Source organism: Sorex araneus, chromosome 2 (assembly GCF_027595985.1).
Source record: "Sorex araneus isolate mSorAra2 chromosome 2, mSorAra2.pri, whole genome shotgun sequence".
NCBI classification, from domain to species: Eukaryota; Metazoa; Chordata; class Mammalia; order Eulipotyphla; family Soricidae; genus Sorex; species Sorex araneus.
The window spans coordinates 52,677,384-52,697,406 of record NC_073303.1 but is presented as its reverse complement, the minus strand read 5'-3'; the positions used below and the strand labels follow the sequence as shown (position 1 = coordinate 52,697,406).

The 20,023-nt window shown below is 41.1% G+C and overlaps 1 protein-coding gene across 1 annotated transcript in view; it reads right to left on the bottom strand.

Moving 5' to 3' along the window:
* Nucleotides 1–20,023, bottom strand: part of SNTG1 (syntrophin gamma 1) — a 407,706-nt gene that overhangs the window by 66,607 nt on the left and 321,076 nt on the right. The window contains exons 13-15 of the mRNA XM_055126797.1: nt 14,230–14,268; nt 2,964–3,080; nt 1,538–1,609 (exon numbers count right to left, since the gene is read on the bottom strand). Coding sequence (XP_054982772.1) covers nt 1,538–1,609; nt 2,964–3,080; nt 14,230–14,268 — 228 coding nt within the window. The remainder of the gene's footprint in view (nt 1–1,537; nt 1,610–2,963; nt 3,081–14,229; nt 14,269–20,023) is intronic.

Sequence of the window (20,023 nt, the reverse complement as noted above, 5' to 3'; positions counted from 1 at the left end):
ATAAAGTCCCACGGAACCCAGATAATATGGAACTTTGTGACCTTGGACTCCGGACTCCACGGGACCTAGAAGCAGAGACCCTCTGCCTGCTATCCCCCAATCCCCAGTGACCCAGGGGCCACATCCGTAAGCCACACCCTGCCACACCCTGCCGGCACCAGATAGTCTCCTCATCGGCCTCCCTCCAGATCTCAAGGCTGCTCCTCCCAGAGGGCAGTATAAAAGGAGGCCCCATAGCCATGCCACAGGACTCAGCGCTAGGGAGTTTTCAATCAGGGGCCCCAGAGGGGGGCGGGTGAGAGTCCTTCCCACCCCAAGGGACCCATCCCCGGCAGCCGACCTCCACTACCCAACCAACACCACAACCACACTCCAGGCCGCTTTCAGGACCACTCGACACATTGTAAGACACTTCCTGCCCATTTTCCACAATTACCACACTATATTTGATGGAGTTCAGACAATAGGCAACAAATTATAGAGAGTATTATGTATATATATATACATATATGTATATGTATGTATATATATATATATATACATATATATATACACTTCTCGGAGAGCCTGGCAAGCTACCGAGAGTATCCCACTCGCATGGGCAGAGACTGGCAGGCTACCTGTGGCGTATTAGATATGCCAATAAGTGTAATGATAGATCGCTTCTCAGTCTTTTGGCTAAGATCAAGTGTAAAAAGTGTAAGGATAGATTTCATTCCCCTGACCCTGAAAGAGCCTCCAATGGTTAGGGAAGATGAGTAAGGAGAGGCTGCTAAAATCTCAGGGCTGGGAGGAATAGAGACGTTACTGGTGCCCACTCGAGTAAATTGATGAACAATGGGATGACAGTGATATGGTGATACAGTAAATTTTTACTGAATCTTTCTCTTTTGTTGTTTTGAAAAACAGACAACACCCTGTGATGACAAGGGAAATTCGTGTTCACTGTGTCTAAGTGAGCTTTCTCTTGAATCTTTAATGGACTCCTACCAAGTTTAATCCACTTACTATTCCCAGATTAAAGTACTATAGAAACTGTTTTAAGTTTTACATATACATATATATGTTTTTCCTTTTATTTTTTCATTAACTTTTGACATAGCAGATGATGTTTAGGGCTTACACCTTATTAGGTGCTCAGGGCTCATTCCTGGCAATAAGTTTTGACATAGCAGTGGATGTTCAGGGCTTACGCCTTGGTTGGTACTCAGGGCTCATTCCTGGCAAGCGGAGGGAACTATCCAAGATGCTGAGGATGGAACCTGGGCTGGGCACGGGGAAGGCAAGCATCTTGCTTCCCATACTATTTTCCCAGCTCCATGTAGAAACTTTTCTGAGACATTTACAAATAGACTGATTTTCATGAATTTCTCTGCATGTTTATAGAATTACAGATACATTATAGTTTCCTTTACCTTACGGTTTCCTTTCTATCCAAACATCATTTTCTTTTGTAAGTTACTTATGAACCTAGAGCCAGTGATTGTAACTACTTTTCTGATAAAAACAGAAAATAAGCACTGCATATTGCTCATACCTTGAGAATCTTGCACATAATCTCATAAACTGAAAACGTTTTCTCTGCTCGAGTCCAGTCCCAGGTTGTAACCTTTAACAATAAAAAATATTATTTATTTGTTCTATAAATATGTCCCCTAATTTGTTTTTTACTTTAATTACATAGCAGTCTGCAAGTGAAATTTTGGCATAAGAACTATATACTCCTTTGGTTTTGAGTTATAATCAAAGATTTACAATGTCGTATTTCCATTTTCTGCTTTTGACAAAGGTTTGGCATTTTATGGAACAACTTGCATTTGCACACTTTTTCTATCATTAATTATGTATATATTCTTTACACATAAGTACTAAGTATAAATATACCTGTGTTTTTGCAGTTTATAAGTAGTTATATTCAAAGTAGAAAACTAGAAAGCAATACTAGCATCAATTTCTAAAAATATTCACTTTATATTATGAAGTCATTCCAAGATAAGCACACCTATGGCATTATGGAATACCAAACACTATAATGTGCTTGTTTTATTTACTTTTTTTTGAAACATCTATTATCTAATTTATCGAAATGTTCAGAGTAGGAATATAGTGAAATGTATGCATTAATGCTTGTATGTCATCGGGAGGTTTGGATTTTATGCAGATACAGACATTCAGAAGAGAAGCTAGTCGGACTTGTAGTTCCTAGACCCTTGTATTATTATAACTACAGGCAGATAGCCTGGCTTTGCTGTTTGCACTCAGTGAATTTATATTGAGAAACCAGCGTTATATAAAGTGCATATTTCAAAAAGCAAGATCTTAAGTCTCATGGGAATGTAGATAGATGTTAGACATAGCCCAATAATTAGAATATAAATTATTGCACATTATTAAAACATCTCTTGATTTGATTTGACAGACTTTCACTGTAAACATAAGTATGTAGTTATAAAGTTCTAAACAGAAATGTCTTCAATATTTTTCATATATTATAACTAAATGTTTTATTTAAAACATAAAATTGAGGCTGCATTTGCTTCTTTCACTGCATGGACTTTAGCAGGAGTGTAAGCTGGGCTTCCGTCATCTCTTGCTCCCATTTTCCATCTCTTTATGGTAACCTCATTTCTACAGTAAGAATTCAAGATTTTCTTTATTTTGCTCTTGCCTTGACAACATACATTTAATATGATGTGTTAAAAAACACTTGAGCATACCATCAATTCTACATCATGTTTAAATATGCATTGCTAATGTACTCTGGGGGGCTCACTCGGCTGTGCTCAGGGATAACTCCTGGCTCAGTGCTCAGGGATCACTGGGATTCCATATGGAGTGTGGGGATCGAATCCAAGTCAGTAGCGAGCAAGGCTCACTGTGCTCTAGGCTCTTATGCGGGCAGGTCGATGTTACTGTGGTATTATAATAGAAAGCATTTTAAAAGATGGAGCAACAGTACTTACAGGAGGTGCTAAGAATTTGTAAAGGCAGGAGCCCCGCAGGGCTAGAAAGGTTGGCGAATACAGCCGGTCCTGACCGGAATCTGGCTCCCGGCTCTCGCACCAGCCCATGTAGACTATCTGCAAACAACAGAGTTTAAAAAGGATGAATAGAATTGATTGTCAGCAAGGCTCATTTCAGATGTCTTATGGGAACTTCTTGTATCTCGTGTACCATTTTCATTCCCATAAACTTAGCAAACTGCCGCCCCAAGTCCCTAACTAGGTTTCCCATCACTAAATGAAACCGAGCTTCGCCCTTCTTTCCTCCTTCTCTGTTCAGGTGTTTGGGCCACACCCAGCAGTGCTCTGGGATTCAGCCTGAACAGGTTATTGCAAGGCAAGTGCCTTACCTGCCCTAGAATCTCCGTGGCCCAGACTGGGAAGTTAGTTTAAGGAGTTATGTTTCTGATCTCGGCGATAGTTCAGAGGTCCTCAGTTCAATCCCCAGTAATGCAAAGCACCTCGAACACCACCAGACCTCAATGAATTGGTCCTAGATAGCTGGGGTGTGTCACTGGCTCAGGAACTGCACCTCGGCATGGAGCTCACCCAGGCCCTGGAGCTTCTTGGAACGCAAAACTTGCTATTAGCTACTGACGTTTCTACTCATCAAGTGCTGATTTATGTAATTAAACTTAGCACCAATTATCTCTCTCACTCTCTACTATCTCTATATCTCTTAGTAAGAAAACTCAATGACTCAGCTCATTGAGTGCCCTATTAATGAAATTTTGATAAATAGGGCTATGTGCCTAGACTGTGATATTTAAGTAGGTAAAGAAGATAAGTTAAAGAGAAGTCACTGTCACTGTCACTGTCATCCCGTTGCTCATTGATTTGCTCCAGCGGGCACCAGTAACATCTCTATTGTGAGACTTGTTATTACTGTTTTTGGCATATTGAATATGCCATGGGGAGTTTGCCAGGCTCTGCCATGCAGGCAAGATACTCTCAGTAGTTTGCCGGGCTCTCCGAGAGGGGTGGATGAATCGAACCTGGGTCGGCCGTGTGTAAGGTGAATGCCCTACTCGCTGCATTATTGCTCCAGCCGCCCAAAGAGAAGTAATTTATTTAATTAATACCCATGTGGCTTACTATATCTCCCTTTAAAAATATAGTATATTAATTTTCAATTTCCAAGACTTTTCAGAAAAGTTGAGAGATAAGCCATTTCTCTTTTATTTATTTTTATTTTTATTTTTTTTTTTTTGCTTTTTGGGTCACACCTGGCTCTGCACAGGGGTTACTCCTGGCTCTGCACTCAGGAATTACTCCTGGCAGTGCTCAGGGGACCATATGGGATGCTGGGGATCGAACCCGGGTTGGCCACGTGCAAGGCAAATGCCCTACCCGCTGTGCTATCGCTCCAGCCCCGCCATTTCTCTTTTAATCACTTCTTTGAAAAGTAGTTTATGGCAGATAAAATATATGCATATTTAGCAAATAAATATGACATTCTGATATTTTATTTATATGCCATTTTGGTCATCTAACTAACACCTATGTAGCAGGCATATCTAAAAGTACATCCATTATATATCTTATTTTGGTTGTACTGTTGACAACTTTTTTTTTTATCATTCTGCATTTCCCCGCTCCTTTATATAAGATATTTTATGACTAGCAGGTCACCATTAGGCAGAAATGAGTCAAGTTAAATTTAATATTTAACAATTCTGCAATTGCTATAAAATGCCTCTAATAGAAACCTATACGCCAGCTCGAGCAAATTGAAGATCAACGGGATGACAAGTGATCCAAGTGAGTAGAAACCTATGAATTAACAAGTGTCCAAACAATTTTTTGGTCCCCGCATAGTCAATGCCAGCCTAGTAGCCAACGAGAAGCAACTGTTCATTTGAAACAAGTAGAATTTAATTTTTACTGCTGATTTTATCTGGTGCAAATGTTGTTTTAGAACATATATGTGTATATACATATATACACATATACATATATTCTGTAATTATAAACACAGGCTTAGTGAATATCTGAGAAAAAAATCATGCAAGCTAGTGGTACGCTAATAGGGGCTGACATAGGCAAACTTGTATCTGACCAGATAGTACTCAAGTTAGAGTAGTAAGGGGCAGGCATGGGCATTGCCTGCTGGCTCAAGGATCTATATATTAATATGATTTGGTTCTTTTTAATGTATTTGCAGCAAATGAAGAAGAAGCAAAATTTATAAAGCAGCTACGAGTAGACAAGGAAATATACACAGGAAGCAACACACAGTGAGAAATATTAACACCCAATTTTCATCAATGCACAGATCAATAGAACAGAACATCAACAAGGAAACAACCTTACATGAGTTCTTTGCCCTGTGAATGTGAGTCCAGGGCACTTGCATCTATTCCGGGGCGTCCAGGCTGATGTGTGGACCCTAATACACTTCTCACTTTCTTTCTGACTGAGGTCAATTATTTTTATCAATCTGTACAGCACCTGAGACACAATCTTCTTATCTTCCCTTCCCTGATTTGATGATTTTCCTCTCCCTTGAGATTTTATACTCAAAAAATATATTTTACTTATTTTTTTCTGTTATCCCTTTTATTCTTCTCCAGGTTATTCTTACTAACTTTATTGCAGTGTGTACTTAGTTTGTACTTAGTTTGCTGCCATTTCCCAATGCATGTAACAGAGGAACAAATAAATCCCTAGGCAAGTAGAGAAGGGTTCAGATCACCAACAAATGTTAACTTCATATGCAAAAACATGCAAAGACAGATCTTAGCAAAAGAAAATCTTCATTGAAACTTTTATCATTTAATCTTGCATCAGGATGACCTCAAATCAACTTCATTGCCAGAGAAAAGTTCATTGGAGATGAAGACGTATTTTGGATAACACTTGCATATGTTGCCTGAAGGAACTATTCTACTTCCCCCTAACAACCTGGATTCCTTCTGTCCAGTCTACCTGCTCTCTGTGCTGACATTGGTGTCTTTTCTTTTCTGATTGCTACTCTCCAAAACACCCTGGCGTAGTTCCAAGTTGCTTAATTTCTGTGTCTTGCAAGAAGCTTTTATAGCCAACCCTTTGTGATGACAAATCAGGGTAATTGCCTTGGTCCCCCATTCTGTAACTTGGCTTTGTGCTGCTACAGTGATTGCTGGATCAGCAGTGGTTTTCAGGGAAGCAGCTGGCAAAAGGCAAAGGAGATGGTTTCTTCAGCTGATAAAAAACGACAATAGGTTCATTTGTAAACGCACAATCAGGCACGTGCCCTCCTACCGAAAATGAAGATTGCTTCTTTTGGCTTGTTTCAGAGTTCTCAGTACATAAAGCTCATCTGGGGACTTTTTCCACAGAAATTTTCCCTGGAAATTCACTTTATTGAGATTTCTTTTAAAGAGACATTAGCACAATGACAGTCTTGTAAGGGACCATAAAAATAAAAGCACCTGGAGAAATATCTATGGAAACATAGGTTCTGAGAATATGTTGTGGAGAGGGGCAATTTCCTGTGAGACCCTGAAGAAGTATGTTTGATCGCTACACCTCGAATTGAAAGCATGCTGACCGCCTCTCTGGAGACGTGACCTGACGTCATTATGTCAAAGGTTGTGATGAGACGCCATCCATGACCGTGCTCTTAACTTATAGTCAAGTATCATGGCTTGTGGCCTGGCCCATTGTGATGCCAGGGTAGCTCACAGCTTGTCCTGGGTCCATCCAGTCCCCCGTCGGGACCCTGCTCTTGGAGTGCTAGGAACTAAGGGCAACTGGGGCTTAAGTCAAGTAAATATGGATGCTCAGGAGTCAATATTTATTTTGGAGTCAATTAGCTCCCTTGTTACATAGCATAGCATCGACTGTCTTCCTGCGTCTAAACAAAAAGGACATTTCTAAACGAACCATGCAAATGACATAAAGGAAAGAGAAAAGAAATTATTATTAGGGCCTGATGGAATTGGGTGTGCCTCAGTTGCACTGTTGTGGGAGTGGCTCAATAAACCTTACTCTCCCTTCAGGAGCAGCAAGGGCAACCCAGTGTTGTCCAACACACCCTCTCGCTTCCCCCTTGAGCTCCAGGGCCTCAATACTGGGGATGGTGAGCCTGCTGGGGAGGAATGTCCCCCAGCAGCAGGGAGAACAACGGAAACGAAATTAAGGGAGTCCTCATATTGTAAAACTGGGTGAGTGCCAAGCTGTGGGGCTCTAGGGAAGTGTGCTGGGCGCTTTCCTTGCATGTGACCAACCGGGTTTCTATTTCCAGCAGCCCATTCAGGCCCGTGAGCCTAACGGGAGTGATCCCTGAGCACAGAGCCACAAGTCAGCTCTGAGCATCACTGGGCACGGTCCTGAAATGGAATAAAACAAACAAGACACAGCCCAAAGGCTCCATACAAGGGCTCCTAGTCAAGAGTAATTGGATTGAATGTGGAGGGGACATATTAGAGAGACATATGCCATATGCAGTCATCACACAATGTGGTTCACACAGGTACACTTTTGTCGGAAACCTCTGGAAACATCAACCTCAAAAACAGACGCGTATTTGTCATGTGCTATTGGTGGCACTGTCTGAAATAGACGGGCCAAGATGCCCGTGGGGGGAGGTCTGTGGACCATCCCTGGGACTCTGCTCTGTCTGCCCCTCTGGTGGTCACTGTCCCCACTGTCTGCTCTTCGTTCTCTGTCCTTGCCTTGCTAAAGGAGCTGCCATTTTCCTCACCATCTGTCTGCTCACAGGGGTGAGGGGAGCAGAGAAACGGGCTGGAGAGACTACTCCATCCCTTCCCCTGGCCCTCGCAGTGCCCACTCTCTGCTTCAGCCCATGAAGGAGAGATTTAACACCACAGCTACATTATCTGGATAATCTGCTGCTTCTGCCCCTGCACATCCATCTTACCATCTTCAGCACAGGAGCAAAATTGTGCTTTTGGGGGGCTGGAGAAATAGCACGGAGGGTAGGACATTTGCCTTGCACACGGCCGACCTGGGTTCAATCCCCAGCATCCCATATGGTTCTCCAAGCACAGCCAGGAGTGATTCCTGAGTGCAGAACCAGCACTACCCGTAAGCATCGCTGGGTGTGACCCAAGAAGGGGAAAAATGTGCTTTTTCGAGTTTGAATGTCATCATCATCATCATCATCATCATCATCATCATCATCATCATCATCATCATCATCATCCCATTGATTGTCGAATTTCTCAAGCAGTCTCAGTAACGTCTCCATTCATCCAAGCCCTGAGATTTCAGAAGCCCCTCTCTACTCGTCCTTCCAACAATGCCATACTAGAGGCTCTTTCAGGGTCAGGGGAATGAGACCCAGCTTGTTACTGGTTTTTGGCATATTAATACACCTTGGGTACCTTGCCAGGCTCTCCCATGTGGGCAGGAAACTCCCAGTAGTTTTCCAGGTTCTCCCAGAGGGTGAAGTAGGCTATAATATCGCTTCTGGGAGCTTGGTTTTAAGTCTTTGGATGCTGGCCGTTGACTAGATTACACAGCGCTGGGGGCAGTCCCTGGGTATGACCGCCTAGCTACTGGGAGATGGGATTTCTGGGCGGAGGAGGCCCAGTCCTGATCCGAGCAGCCTTGGAGGTCTCAGCCCCGGGTCCCACACACCTGGGTTCCTCTGCCGGTTCCTTCACACATGAAGGAACTGGCAGATGTTGAATGTAATAACTTAAATTCACAGAATTTTCCATGCCACTCTTCATCTGCATATAAACTGACAAATTCACATATGAATTTTATTTTAAGTTATATATTATCTTAAGGTCTTTTTACTATGTTGTAATTACAACAAAGTAATTTTTAAAAATATACCAATTTTTAACTTATGATGTATTTTCCCTTTAGAAGACTACAATGCTTGCATTGTAGTTTTGTTTTCTATCATATGTAACAAACCCTGCCCACAGAAATGGACAGCCTTACCAAATATTGGATTTCTAGCACCATTAGATGACTTCTTACTAACTTAAGGGTGATGCCTCTAAAACTGAGATAAATAGACTGACTGCTCTCTCAAAAATGTTTTAAATTTTTCTAAAAACTCACCCTGTTTCTATAAAGAACACCAAAATATTTAAACTCCTTTTAGGAATTAAAGTAAATATAAAAATAAAAACTGCTGTAAGAAAAAATTGGTTTGTGGCTGGGAGAGAGTGTAGTGGGTAGCGCACTTTCCTTGCAAGCAGCTGACCTGGATTTGACCCCTGCGTACTCCGTAGGGTCCTCTGTGCTCCTCCACAGTGACTCCTGAGCACAGAGCCAGGCTTAAGCCCTGGGGACAAAGGAGGTGTCCCACAGCCTCCCACAGCGACTGGGTTAATAGTGTTACTAGCAGGAATGGTTGACATCAGACAAGAACTATTATAAAGATAGCATGTATTATACAATAATGAACAATAGATGTACCAAAAGAGGGGCTGGAGCAATAGCACAGCAGGGAGGGCGTTTGCCTTGCATGCGGCAGACCTAGGTTCGAATCCCAGCATCCCATAGGGTCCCCTGAGCACCGCCAGGAGTAGTTCCTGAGTGCAGAGCCAGGAGTGACCCCTGTGCATCACCAGGTATGACGAAAAAGAAAAAAACAATAAAAATGTACAAAAGAAAAAGTAAATATGGTGTGACTGGTACCACATTTTGATTAAATTTCGCAGCCTTCTTATGTACTGTCTATTTTTCTAGCATCAGGTCAGCTTTCCTTCTTATTTCCTGTAGATAAAGTTCTACTACTTAGTTTTTGTTTTTCTCACTTATTACAATATCTTGTGTTTTTCACTAAAAATTTATTTTTAGCTTTTAATCATTTATTGTGCATTTTAGTTTTAACATGGTAAACACCAAAAATCGGCCCACATTTCAAGGGAAACGTTTGACGCCATTCTTTAAGTTCCTGCAACGGTCAGGATACATTTCCAGAATGCTCCACAGCACAGTGCTGTCCTCTCAGACTCTCTGGTCGAGGAGTTATCTTAGACGGCGTCCCTTGAACCAACACTGTAGAGCCCGAGAGAATGTCTGGAGTTCCAGGAGCTGGTGCCGTATGGAAAAAAGCACCTTCTCGCAAAGCGTAAGACCATGGGGCTGAGCCCGTTCTCCTTGGATGCAGCTGGAGGGTTCTGGAACACGGTCTCTGTTCCTGGCGGCTCTGCTGCTCATGATCCCTGGCTCTGCAGGCCGTCTCTGGCCAAGGGGGTGCGAGCACCACAACTAACGGAGCTGGGAACGCGAGGCTGGAGGGTGACTTGGTCTTGGGCCACACTGTGCATTGATCGGGGCTTCCTCCTGGCTCTGCACTCAGGACCCCACAGCGGGAAACTCAGTCAGCTCCAACCTGATTGTCTGTGTGGGGCAGGCCCTACCCATGGAGCTTTCTCCAGCCCTTAAAATATAATTTAAGTGACATTAATAAAAAAGAAATAAAAAAGAAATATTAACAAAAAAGAAATCAATTCTTTTTAATCCAGTGAGATAAACTTTATAGTTATTATCACTTCAAGTATATCATGTGTTTTTTTTCTGGTCTTTCTCACTAAATGATATTGAAATAAAAATAGTTGGAAACTTCTCATTATGTTTTTTTCCTCTTATTCTCGCTTCTGTTCTTCCCAAACATTTGTCTCATCTGTTGTCATTCTTCTTTTCTTCTCCTCTTACTTACAAAAAATGTAGCTTAGGTAATATGATTATAGGTTTGTTTATATCTATTGTTCTGATGAAGAAAACGATCGCATCTGCCCCACTGCGAAAGTGCTCAAGGCTCTTCCCCGTTTCCCTCTGTGACCCGTCTCTGTGCTAGGTCTTCCTCTGCCCACTGTCCCCGCATCGAAAATCTCAAATCTGCACCCAAAGGCCAAGAGTTTGTCCTCTATAAAGGAAAAGAGTTTGTCTGCTCCTTTATTTTGTCTCTATTTTTCATAGGAGATCACTGGACATATTTTTTTCCCTCCAACTTATTTCCCTTCACAGGATGCACCCAAGTTGCAAAAAAAATGAAGGCAAAGTGGAACAGTTACACCCAAACTGGAATAAATGGCAAGATTTCACGTCCATATTACAATGTGTATATTTACTGCAATTTCTGTTGCTGGACATTTGGATTGTTTTCATATCCCGAATTTTGTCCTTAGTGCTCAGTAATGAACACAGGCATGTGTGCATCTCACCAAATAAGCGTACTGGCATTCTTGGGAGAGATGTAAGAATCGTGATTTTAGAGTCCTACGGAACTTCCATTATTTGCCTTTTAAACAATCTCCATATTATTCTTCACTCCCCACCCCTGCAACCTTCCCATGCTTAAACAGGTGCTTTTTACACCATATTTCCCCAAATACTGATTCTTACAGGTACTTTTTGTTTGTGTAGGGGTCAGACATAACAGTGCACCTTATTCCTGGCTCTGTTCTGAGAACACCCCAGGAGTGCTCAGAGGACTGTATTTGCTGATGCAGATGCAAACAGGACTGGCCCTGTGCAAGGCAATTCCCTTAGGACCCCTGCCCCACACTGTCTCTGGCCCTATTCTCAGCATTTCTGACCGATGTCATTCCCACTAGTATAAAATATTTCACTGGCACCATCGTTTCCCTTACCTAGCAGAACTGCATGCACGTGAAGCTTGGGCTTAAAAGATGGTGACAGCTGTATTTCTCCGATGACATGAATAAACGTTCATTTTATTTGTATTTACTCACTGCTTCTGGTGGTGCTGCATCTTGACCTTAGGGTCTCAGATACAGTGCAAATTCTCTGCCACTGAGCTACATCCCTATTCTGTAGAATTGCTTTGGTAAAGGTTTGCTTGAAAAGAACGGATCATGGAATGGTTCTAACAATCTCCGTGTGAAAGAAACTTTCTGGTGGAGACTGAGAGAGAACGGCTGGGCCACGTGCTCCTGTGACAGTGATAAGGACGGGGTGCAAGGCCACCCAGGACAGCAGTGGGACAAACAGAGACGCAAGGAGGGGCCAGATGTGTCTTTGCACTGATTTCTAATTTCAGTGAATCCAGAAGAAAAGTATGTCTTCTGAGACTGAGGAGATAGACAGTGTACTGAAAGCTTAAAGAGAGAAATTCATTTAAAAGAAAAGGAAATAATGAATAAGGTAAAGATAGAAAAAAATTGCAAACAACTTTGGGCATCTTTCTGGGGTCATTAATTATGTATTTAATGTGAAAATCATACCTGTTTGTTTTTTCATTAGCGTATTTAGCTCAAGGATAAAACTGATGTTGTTTTTATTCAAATTGAACTTAATTTAAATTAGGTGACCCCCAAGGGAGACGCTGGGTCAATTAAGCTTTGTAGGGAATGTGAGGGAATGCTAAAATTAACCGATCAAGAACTTAAACAGAGTAAAGGGCATACAACAAACAAACAAGCATTTAAGGTGATGGCATAAAAATAGACCAATACTTGATTAGAGTAGAGGGTGGTGGAGTTTGGAAGGCCCAGGTGGGAAAGCTGGCATCACCGAGAGAAGGATGTCCGGGATTCGGCTATAGCAATGTTATGATTGCTCATAGGAATAGTAAGAGGAACAGCCAAAAGGATGGGAGAAAACATGAGGATTCAAGTGATAGGTAACAACAGGTGGAATAGAGAAGGGACGGCTGTGAAAACAATAGCTAGGAATGGTCAGTCTGGACAAGACTGAGTGGTGAAAGAAGGTCAAGGGATATACCTGATGACCTTTCAGTACCTGTACTGCAGACCACAGTGACCAGAGTAAAGGAAGGGGGACAGAGAGAGAGAGAGAGGGAGAGAGAGACAGAGACAGACAGAGACAGAGGGGAGAGAGAGAGAGAGAGCGAGAGAGAGAGAAAGACAGACACACAGACACAGACACAGAGAGATAGAGACAGAAAGACAGAGACAGAGATAGAGAGAGACAGAAACAGAGACAGAGAAGAAATGTGCCTGCTATAGAGGCAAGCTGGGGTTTGGCAGAAGAAAACCTGGGGACATTGGTGGTAGAAAAAATAGACTTTGTATAATTAATAACACTATTAATATAATGGACAGCAATGTTTGTTAAGGTTAAAATATAAGTATTCTTATTTACATATACATTTGTCAGATTCTCATTCACATCACTCATTATTCTCATTTACATCACTCATTATTCTCACCCCATTATTTATGTAGTAGTAAAACCTACATAAATGCAGAAATGAAGAGAAATTATGCAGCTCGCAGGGTGAAATAGATAAAAGTATTTAATATAGCTGTAATAAATAAGTATCTGTAGGATCATCAGGACAAGAAGCATTTCCATAAACTATAGTAACTATTACTGCTTCACACATTTGGGTTATAAAATGTGAAAAATATAATTGCAAATGATGGCAAATAATTCTTTTAAGATTAATCAATATTTGAATTTGTGTCAGAAATCCCAAACATGTAGATCTACAATTTTAAGTATCTGACTCTAAAATGGCATGTCAATTGGTGGGCATGGTGACCATCAAAATCACAGTTGATGATTTTCTATTTGAATCATTTGTCTTTAATGAAAATTTCTCTCTGTGCTAGCATTGTGAAATTTTCAGCTGTATTTCCTAAGACTTCACCATGCAACATTTGGCGTGAGAATCAGCTGGGATGGAATAGCAGGACAAAGGGACTTTCCCAGCTGAGATCATAAAATCAGGGAGTTCGGGGGTCTGAGTCAGTTGTCTGCACCTAGAACAAAGGCTAAGCTGCAGGTAAGACATTTCTGCAGAACGTACACACGTGTTTCCCCAACCTCTTCATCTCATTCATCAGCTTGGTGCAGACCTGAGCTCCTGAAAGTAGGAGACAGAGGTTACTTAGTGATCAAAAGCAAAGTTCGGAGAATAGTAGGCGGACCAAGTTCTCTAAAGCTGTTCTGAAGGAATTTCTGAACTAGTGTATGTGTGTGTGTGTATGTGTTGGGAAGTTACAATAATATAAATGATATTTCTAAAGAATAGATTTTGAAACTTGACATGTTTGGGGCAGAGAATCTGTGCAGCAGGTAAGGTACTCGCTTTGATTCAGATGACCCAGTTTGGGTCTCTGGCCCCTGGTATAACTGTTCAGCGTTACAAAGGTGAGCCTGAGTGCAGAGCCAGGAAAAGGCCTCATACACTATGTCGAACCCAAAACCAAAAATTAATAAACAAAAAAAATGAAAAATTCAAAGAAAATTAAAGATTATCTTATATAACAGTGAAACTAAAACAATTATGTAATCAAACTTTTTGAGTGTTTCTTTGTCTTACCTGCTGGTTTACTGGAAAATTTCTGTTGATTTTTTTAATCTGCAATAACAAAAAAATATCAGTGAGAATGAAAGTGAGAACTAGATAATATATGATTCCCAAAATTTTATTGAAATTTATTTTTTGATTAATACATGTTGACATAATAAAATCATGGCTTAAAAACAGCTATAAATAAAGTTGCTTCACATTTTCTATCAAAACTTTCCAAAATTTTATGTGCAATATCTTAAACACATTGATATCACTTAAAGGACTTAATTATCGGAAGTCATAAGTAGTATATAGGTATAATTCCAAGATTTTGTTAATCTTGAAAGGTAGTTAATCTCAAAATCTTTAAATTCTTATACAATATAAACTCTGCTGAGGTTATAGACTAATAATCTGTACTTTCTTGACCATATAATCCCTTTAAATTTATCTATTGAAGCATACAGAAAAAAAAACAGATTATGAATCAATAATGGATGCATCAAAATATCTTCAATAATGTTACAAATAATATATAAATTTTGCATTACATATTATTTGTATATAATATGTAAAATTTCATTAGAATAATTTAATGAATTTTGTCTAAGTTAAGCTCAATTACACTCAATCTTCAGAGAAATAATTTAGTCTGTGGTAAGTTATGTACAAACTTTAGTCACAAAATTAAAATGTCCTACCAGGTCAAATAAATTAAATATATTACAAAACCTTTGTCCAATGGAATGTTTACTAATTAAGACCAGTGGCAGTTTTTTAGAGTACCTTAGTACTGACTGAAAATGGTATAATTTTAGATTAATTTTAAATTAAAACTTTCAGTTTTAACATGCAAATTATTCTGTAAATTCCTTTTACTTTTTTACTTAATTTGTCTCATGGTAAGTGTGAAGAAACAGAAAGTAACCTGTGAATATTGCACACAATGGTGCTTGTGAAAAAAATCTCAGTTGGCTCATCTAAAAGATCAGACTTACAAAAAAGTTTACATATGTATGTTATTTCAGCAAATTTGTGTTCCAAACTAAGAAAACAAATCTTCTTCTACCACTGAGGCATTTTTGCTTTAGATGGTGGGCGAAGCAGCAAGAGAAAAACTCTAAAACTACTGATGCCTTCAGCTTAAAAAAAGAAAAAAAAAGAGAGTTTGGACAATTGCACAGGAGGGCAGCCCTGTAAACTGAGGCTAAAAGCATGTGGCACCATCTCCAAACGCATTGGCCCAGTAGGCTGGAGACCCAGTCACCTTCACGGCGAGTGTGTGAGCCCTGAGCTGTGGAACAGCAAGGAGGGAAAAACACACCCCAGAGCAAACTTACGGAAATAAGGGAAAGGACCGGGAAGAAAGAAAATCAATCATTTAAATATATCAGAATGAGAAAAAAGAATAAAATGAAGTTAGCATTTGTTTCAACCCTCTAGGCTCAGGGGTAGTATATTAAAGATAGGAAATATTATTTTATTTTAAATATTTTCCGTGATTTTTTCTTCCACATCACTTAGAAGTACCTATATATTTATACTTCTTTTGGGTGTACTTTTGCTTGCTCTGTTTGCTTCCCCTGAAAAGTAAGTGCATGCAATCATAGAATATTGTTTGCTTCACTAAATATCTGGCATCTTTGTGAATATATGATTCAGTATTTGTTGAATACAATCAGTATTTGCTGAACGCACGCACAGACAAATATTTCTGTTGAAACAGAATCAAACTCCTGTATTTTAGTTCTAACAGTCTGAAGTCAAGTCACCTTAAAAAGTATAAATTCTGGTGATTTCAAAACCTAGATATTAAAGTTTACATAAAACTACTTAAAGTTTTATTTATTCTTATTAAGTGCAACCTTATTGTAGTTAAGGGAACATAATCACAATAATGCTGATTTTCATGATTTTATTTTATTTATTTATTTTTTGGTCACACCTGGCGATGCACAGGGGTTACTTCAGGCTCTGCATTCAGGAATTACTCTTGGCAGTGCTCAGGGGACCATATGGGATGCTGGGAATCGAACCCGGGTCGGCCATGTGCAAGGCAAATGCCCTACCTACTGTGCTATCGCTCCAGCTCCTGATTTTCATGATTTTAATCAATAAAGTTACTGTCCCTTTATACTCCCTAAGTGACTCAGATCCTCTACTACAGATTTTACATAAGAGTTCACGACAAAGATAAAAACCTTTAAGGAACAATTGATAATTTAAAGGTAAGTTCTCAATAAATAGGAATAATAGTGCATGTGTTGAGAGAAAGGAGAGGAGAGAAGGGAGACTCAATTTCACCAATGTCTGATCTATGCCTTTATAAATCTAATGATATATTTATAGAGATTGTCATGTTGACAATGGTATTCCTTCAAATCTATATGCTTCCATATTTTTGTGCCTTTAGTACGTCTTTAAGTTGTGATTTATAGTTTTCCTTATATATCTCTCGAGTCTCCTGTTGATTCCCAGATATTTGTTTATTGAGATACAGGACTGAATGTGACATATATATTTTCTCTCTCTCTTCTATTACATTGCATATTTATGGGAATACTGTGGATCTCTGCATGTTAATTTTGTAGTCTGCCAAATTACTATATAACATTATTGATCTTAGGGTTTTTGTAAAAAATTTGTTGTTTTCTAAATCTGAAAATAGTGAAAATTTCACTTCTTTTCCAGTTTGGAAGTATTTAATATCTTTCTTGCCTAATTGCTATAAAAAGGACTTTAATGATAAATTGAAAAATTGCAGTGCGAGTGAGAAACCATGTCTTGTGTAGAGATAAGGCTTTAATATTTTTACCATAAGTATGATTTTTACCTGTGGGTTCATGGAAAATAGCTTTAACTATATTGAATAAGTTTCCTTCTATTGCTATTCTATAGAGGTTTTCTTTTTCAAATCATGAATTGTGTTGGTTCTTATCAAGTTCTGTCTTCATTTATTGATATAATCATATGGTTTTATTTTTTCTTGAATTGATTCAGATTTCTCTAAGTTTTATTGCTACACTTGCCTTGGGCTCCTTTTTTCTATCTCCCTAAGCTGTGCACTTAGATAATTTACTTGGGTCTTTTCTTGCTCCCTAACGAATGCTTCATTGTTATGAATTTCCATATTAGCTTCCAAATCTTTATAAAAGACCTACTTCTGTTCTATGCTGGAGGCTGTCAGGTGCGAGGAAGGGGCTTCTGGGCCTTGTGTCAGGTCAGGAATTGATGCCAGCTAATCTTGGAAGAACGCCAAGCTGCTGAATTGTTCCAGGTGTACCAGACTCCTGGCTAGGTCTGGGTCCTTCCTGGAACCAAGGCTGACAGATGCCCCGTCCCTGGTGCAAGGCCCAGCAGCCTGCAGCATAAAAACCACCAGCTCAGGAGCCGGAGAGAGCAGGCTGGGGTTCTATCCACGGCAGCCCCTGTGATCCCTCAAGCATAGCCAGGAGTGATGCCTGAGCGCAGAGCCAGCAGTCACCCCTGAGCATTGCTGGGTGTGGCCCCAAACCCACCACCACCACAAAGGAAAACAGGGCCAGATCCACAACTAATGTTGAAGAGGCCTGCAAGTACGTCCTCTGGTTCACCAGACTGTCCAGCTCAAGGCTCCTGGAGCACGTGTGGCTGCATGATGCCTCCGAATTCCATAGCACTGACAGTCCAACAGGAGCACAGCAGAGGTGACAGGAAAGTCACATGGACACGCCAACCTCAAGGGGCGAAACCATCATTCAGAAGGCCCAACCCGCCCAGTAAATCCTCCGGCAATGGCTTCAACAGCAGGTGAGCTAGTACAATGATTGCGAATTGCCTCTTACCGACCTATTTCTTGATAATCCCATTTGCCGTTCTGTTGAATTAAGTACTATGAAGTGACTATGAAGCAATGCTTTGTGCTGCTAAGGGCATGCTCGGGAGGTGGGTGGGAAGCTGAGCACACTGGTGTGGGGACGGTCACACTGATGATGAAATTGGTGTCAGAAGATTAATTCCTGAAACAGCTGCATTATGAGCAACTTTATAAATCACGGTGCTATAATCACCGTCACTGTCATCCTCTTGCTCATCAATTTGCTCGAGTGGGCACCAGTAGTGTCTCCATTGTTAGAGTAGTTGTTACTGTTTTTGGCATATTGAATACGCCACGGGTAGCTTGCCAGGCTCTGCCGTGTGGGCGAGATACTCTCAGTGGCTTTCTGGGCTCTCCGAGAGGGGCAGAGGAATTGAATCCTGGTCGGCCGTGTGCAAGGCAAACACCCTACCGTTGTGCTATTGCTCCAGCCTGGTGCTATAATAATTTTTTTAAAATAAAACCTCAAGGGGCGAAATTTCTAATTTGTTCAGGCTCTTCCTGAAATTTGAAGAAATCAAATCCCCCCACAGAACATTTTCTACAAGGCAAAAATTATCCATATACCAAAAGCAGATAGAGACCCCATTAGGAAAAGAAAAAGCCAGTGACTTAAATCCTTGATGGAAACAGATGCAGAGATACTTAATAAAATACTAGCAAACTGAATACTGTAATACATTAAATGGATTCTAAACCACAAGCAAGAATTTAACCCATGGATGCAAACTTAGGTTAAGAATTTAACCCATGGATGCAAAGTTAGGAGTCATGGGGATTCGTGGTCTGTCTGGCAGGAAGTTGGAGGTGACTGTCCCAGGACGTGAGTTGCTTGGGTCTCTCGGCCTTAGGGACTTCTCAGGCCACCTTGCAGGGTTCAGAGGTCCTCCCGGCCCACACCTGAGTGTGTTTGGGGGCTTCCATTTCTGCATTCTGTATCGCCCCAAAGATCCTGCCGTGTAGGATCAGAGGGGGTTGTCCCCCGGATCTGTGCGTCTTAACACCAGCACTGCCTCCTGCCCCTGTTCTCCTCCTTCACTCTGACGATATTTCATTGACAGCTGATGATGGAAACCCTGAGGTGTTCCTTAATGTATGCGGGTCTGATAACAGGTAAGAGTAAATGGAGGCCAGAGTGACCCCACAGCGGGTAGGACGCCTGCCTGGCATGTGCCAACCAGAGTTCAACTCAAAGCACCACACAAAGTCCCCTGTGCCCATCAGGAGTGATTCCTGAGAGCCTTGGAACCCAAAAGGCAAAACAAAAAATTGTTTTGGAGGCCATACCCGGAAGTGCTCAGGACTTACTCCTGGAAACAGTGCTCAGGGCTCTGCACTCTGGGGCTGTAGACACAGTGAAGTGGTTAAGGTAGGCACCTTGCATGCGTCCAGCCCCACTGGATCCCTGGGGGCACCTATGATCCCACATGGTCCCTGAGCAACACCAGGGTCCCTGATGGGTGAGGCCCCCAATGCCATCACACAGGCCTGGACTGTCTGTAGGAGGCCTGAGCACTGCCGACTCCGAGCCCATGGCACCCTCGGCTCGGGAGCACCCAGGGAGGACCCTGCACACTCTGAGAGCTACTGTGAGGCTTCTAGAAGCAAATAGGACTTGCTATATTAGGAGTGCCATTCAGTTTAAAATCACTCTATTCCCCAAAAGTCCCTTAATTTTATATATTCAATTTAATGTCACCAATTCATTGAGAAACTTAAGAAGTAATATCTTCCTTTGAGTATATTTCAGACCAAAATAAAAGCTAATAGTGAATTAAAATATTGCTAAAAAATGCATCCTCTCATGGTGCTGAAGAGACAGTATAGTAGATAAGGCACTAGCTTGTATGAAGCAGACTCAGCCTCAAGCTCCAGCACCCCAGATGGTCCCCTGAGCCCACCAGGAGTGATCCTTGAACACAGAACCAGGAGTAAGCCTTAGCACATCAGATGTGGCACACAACC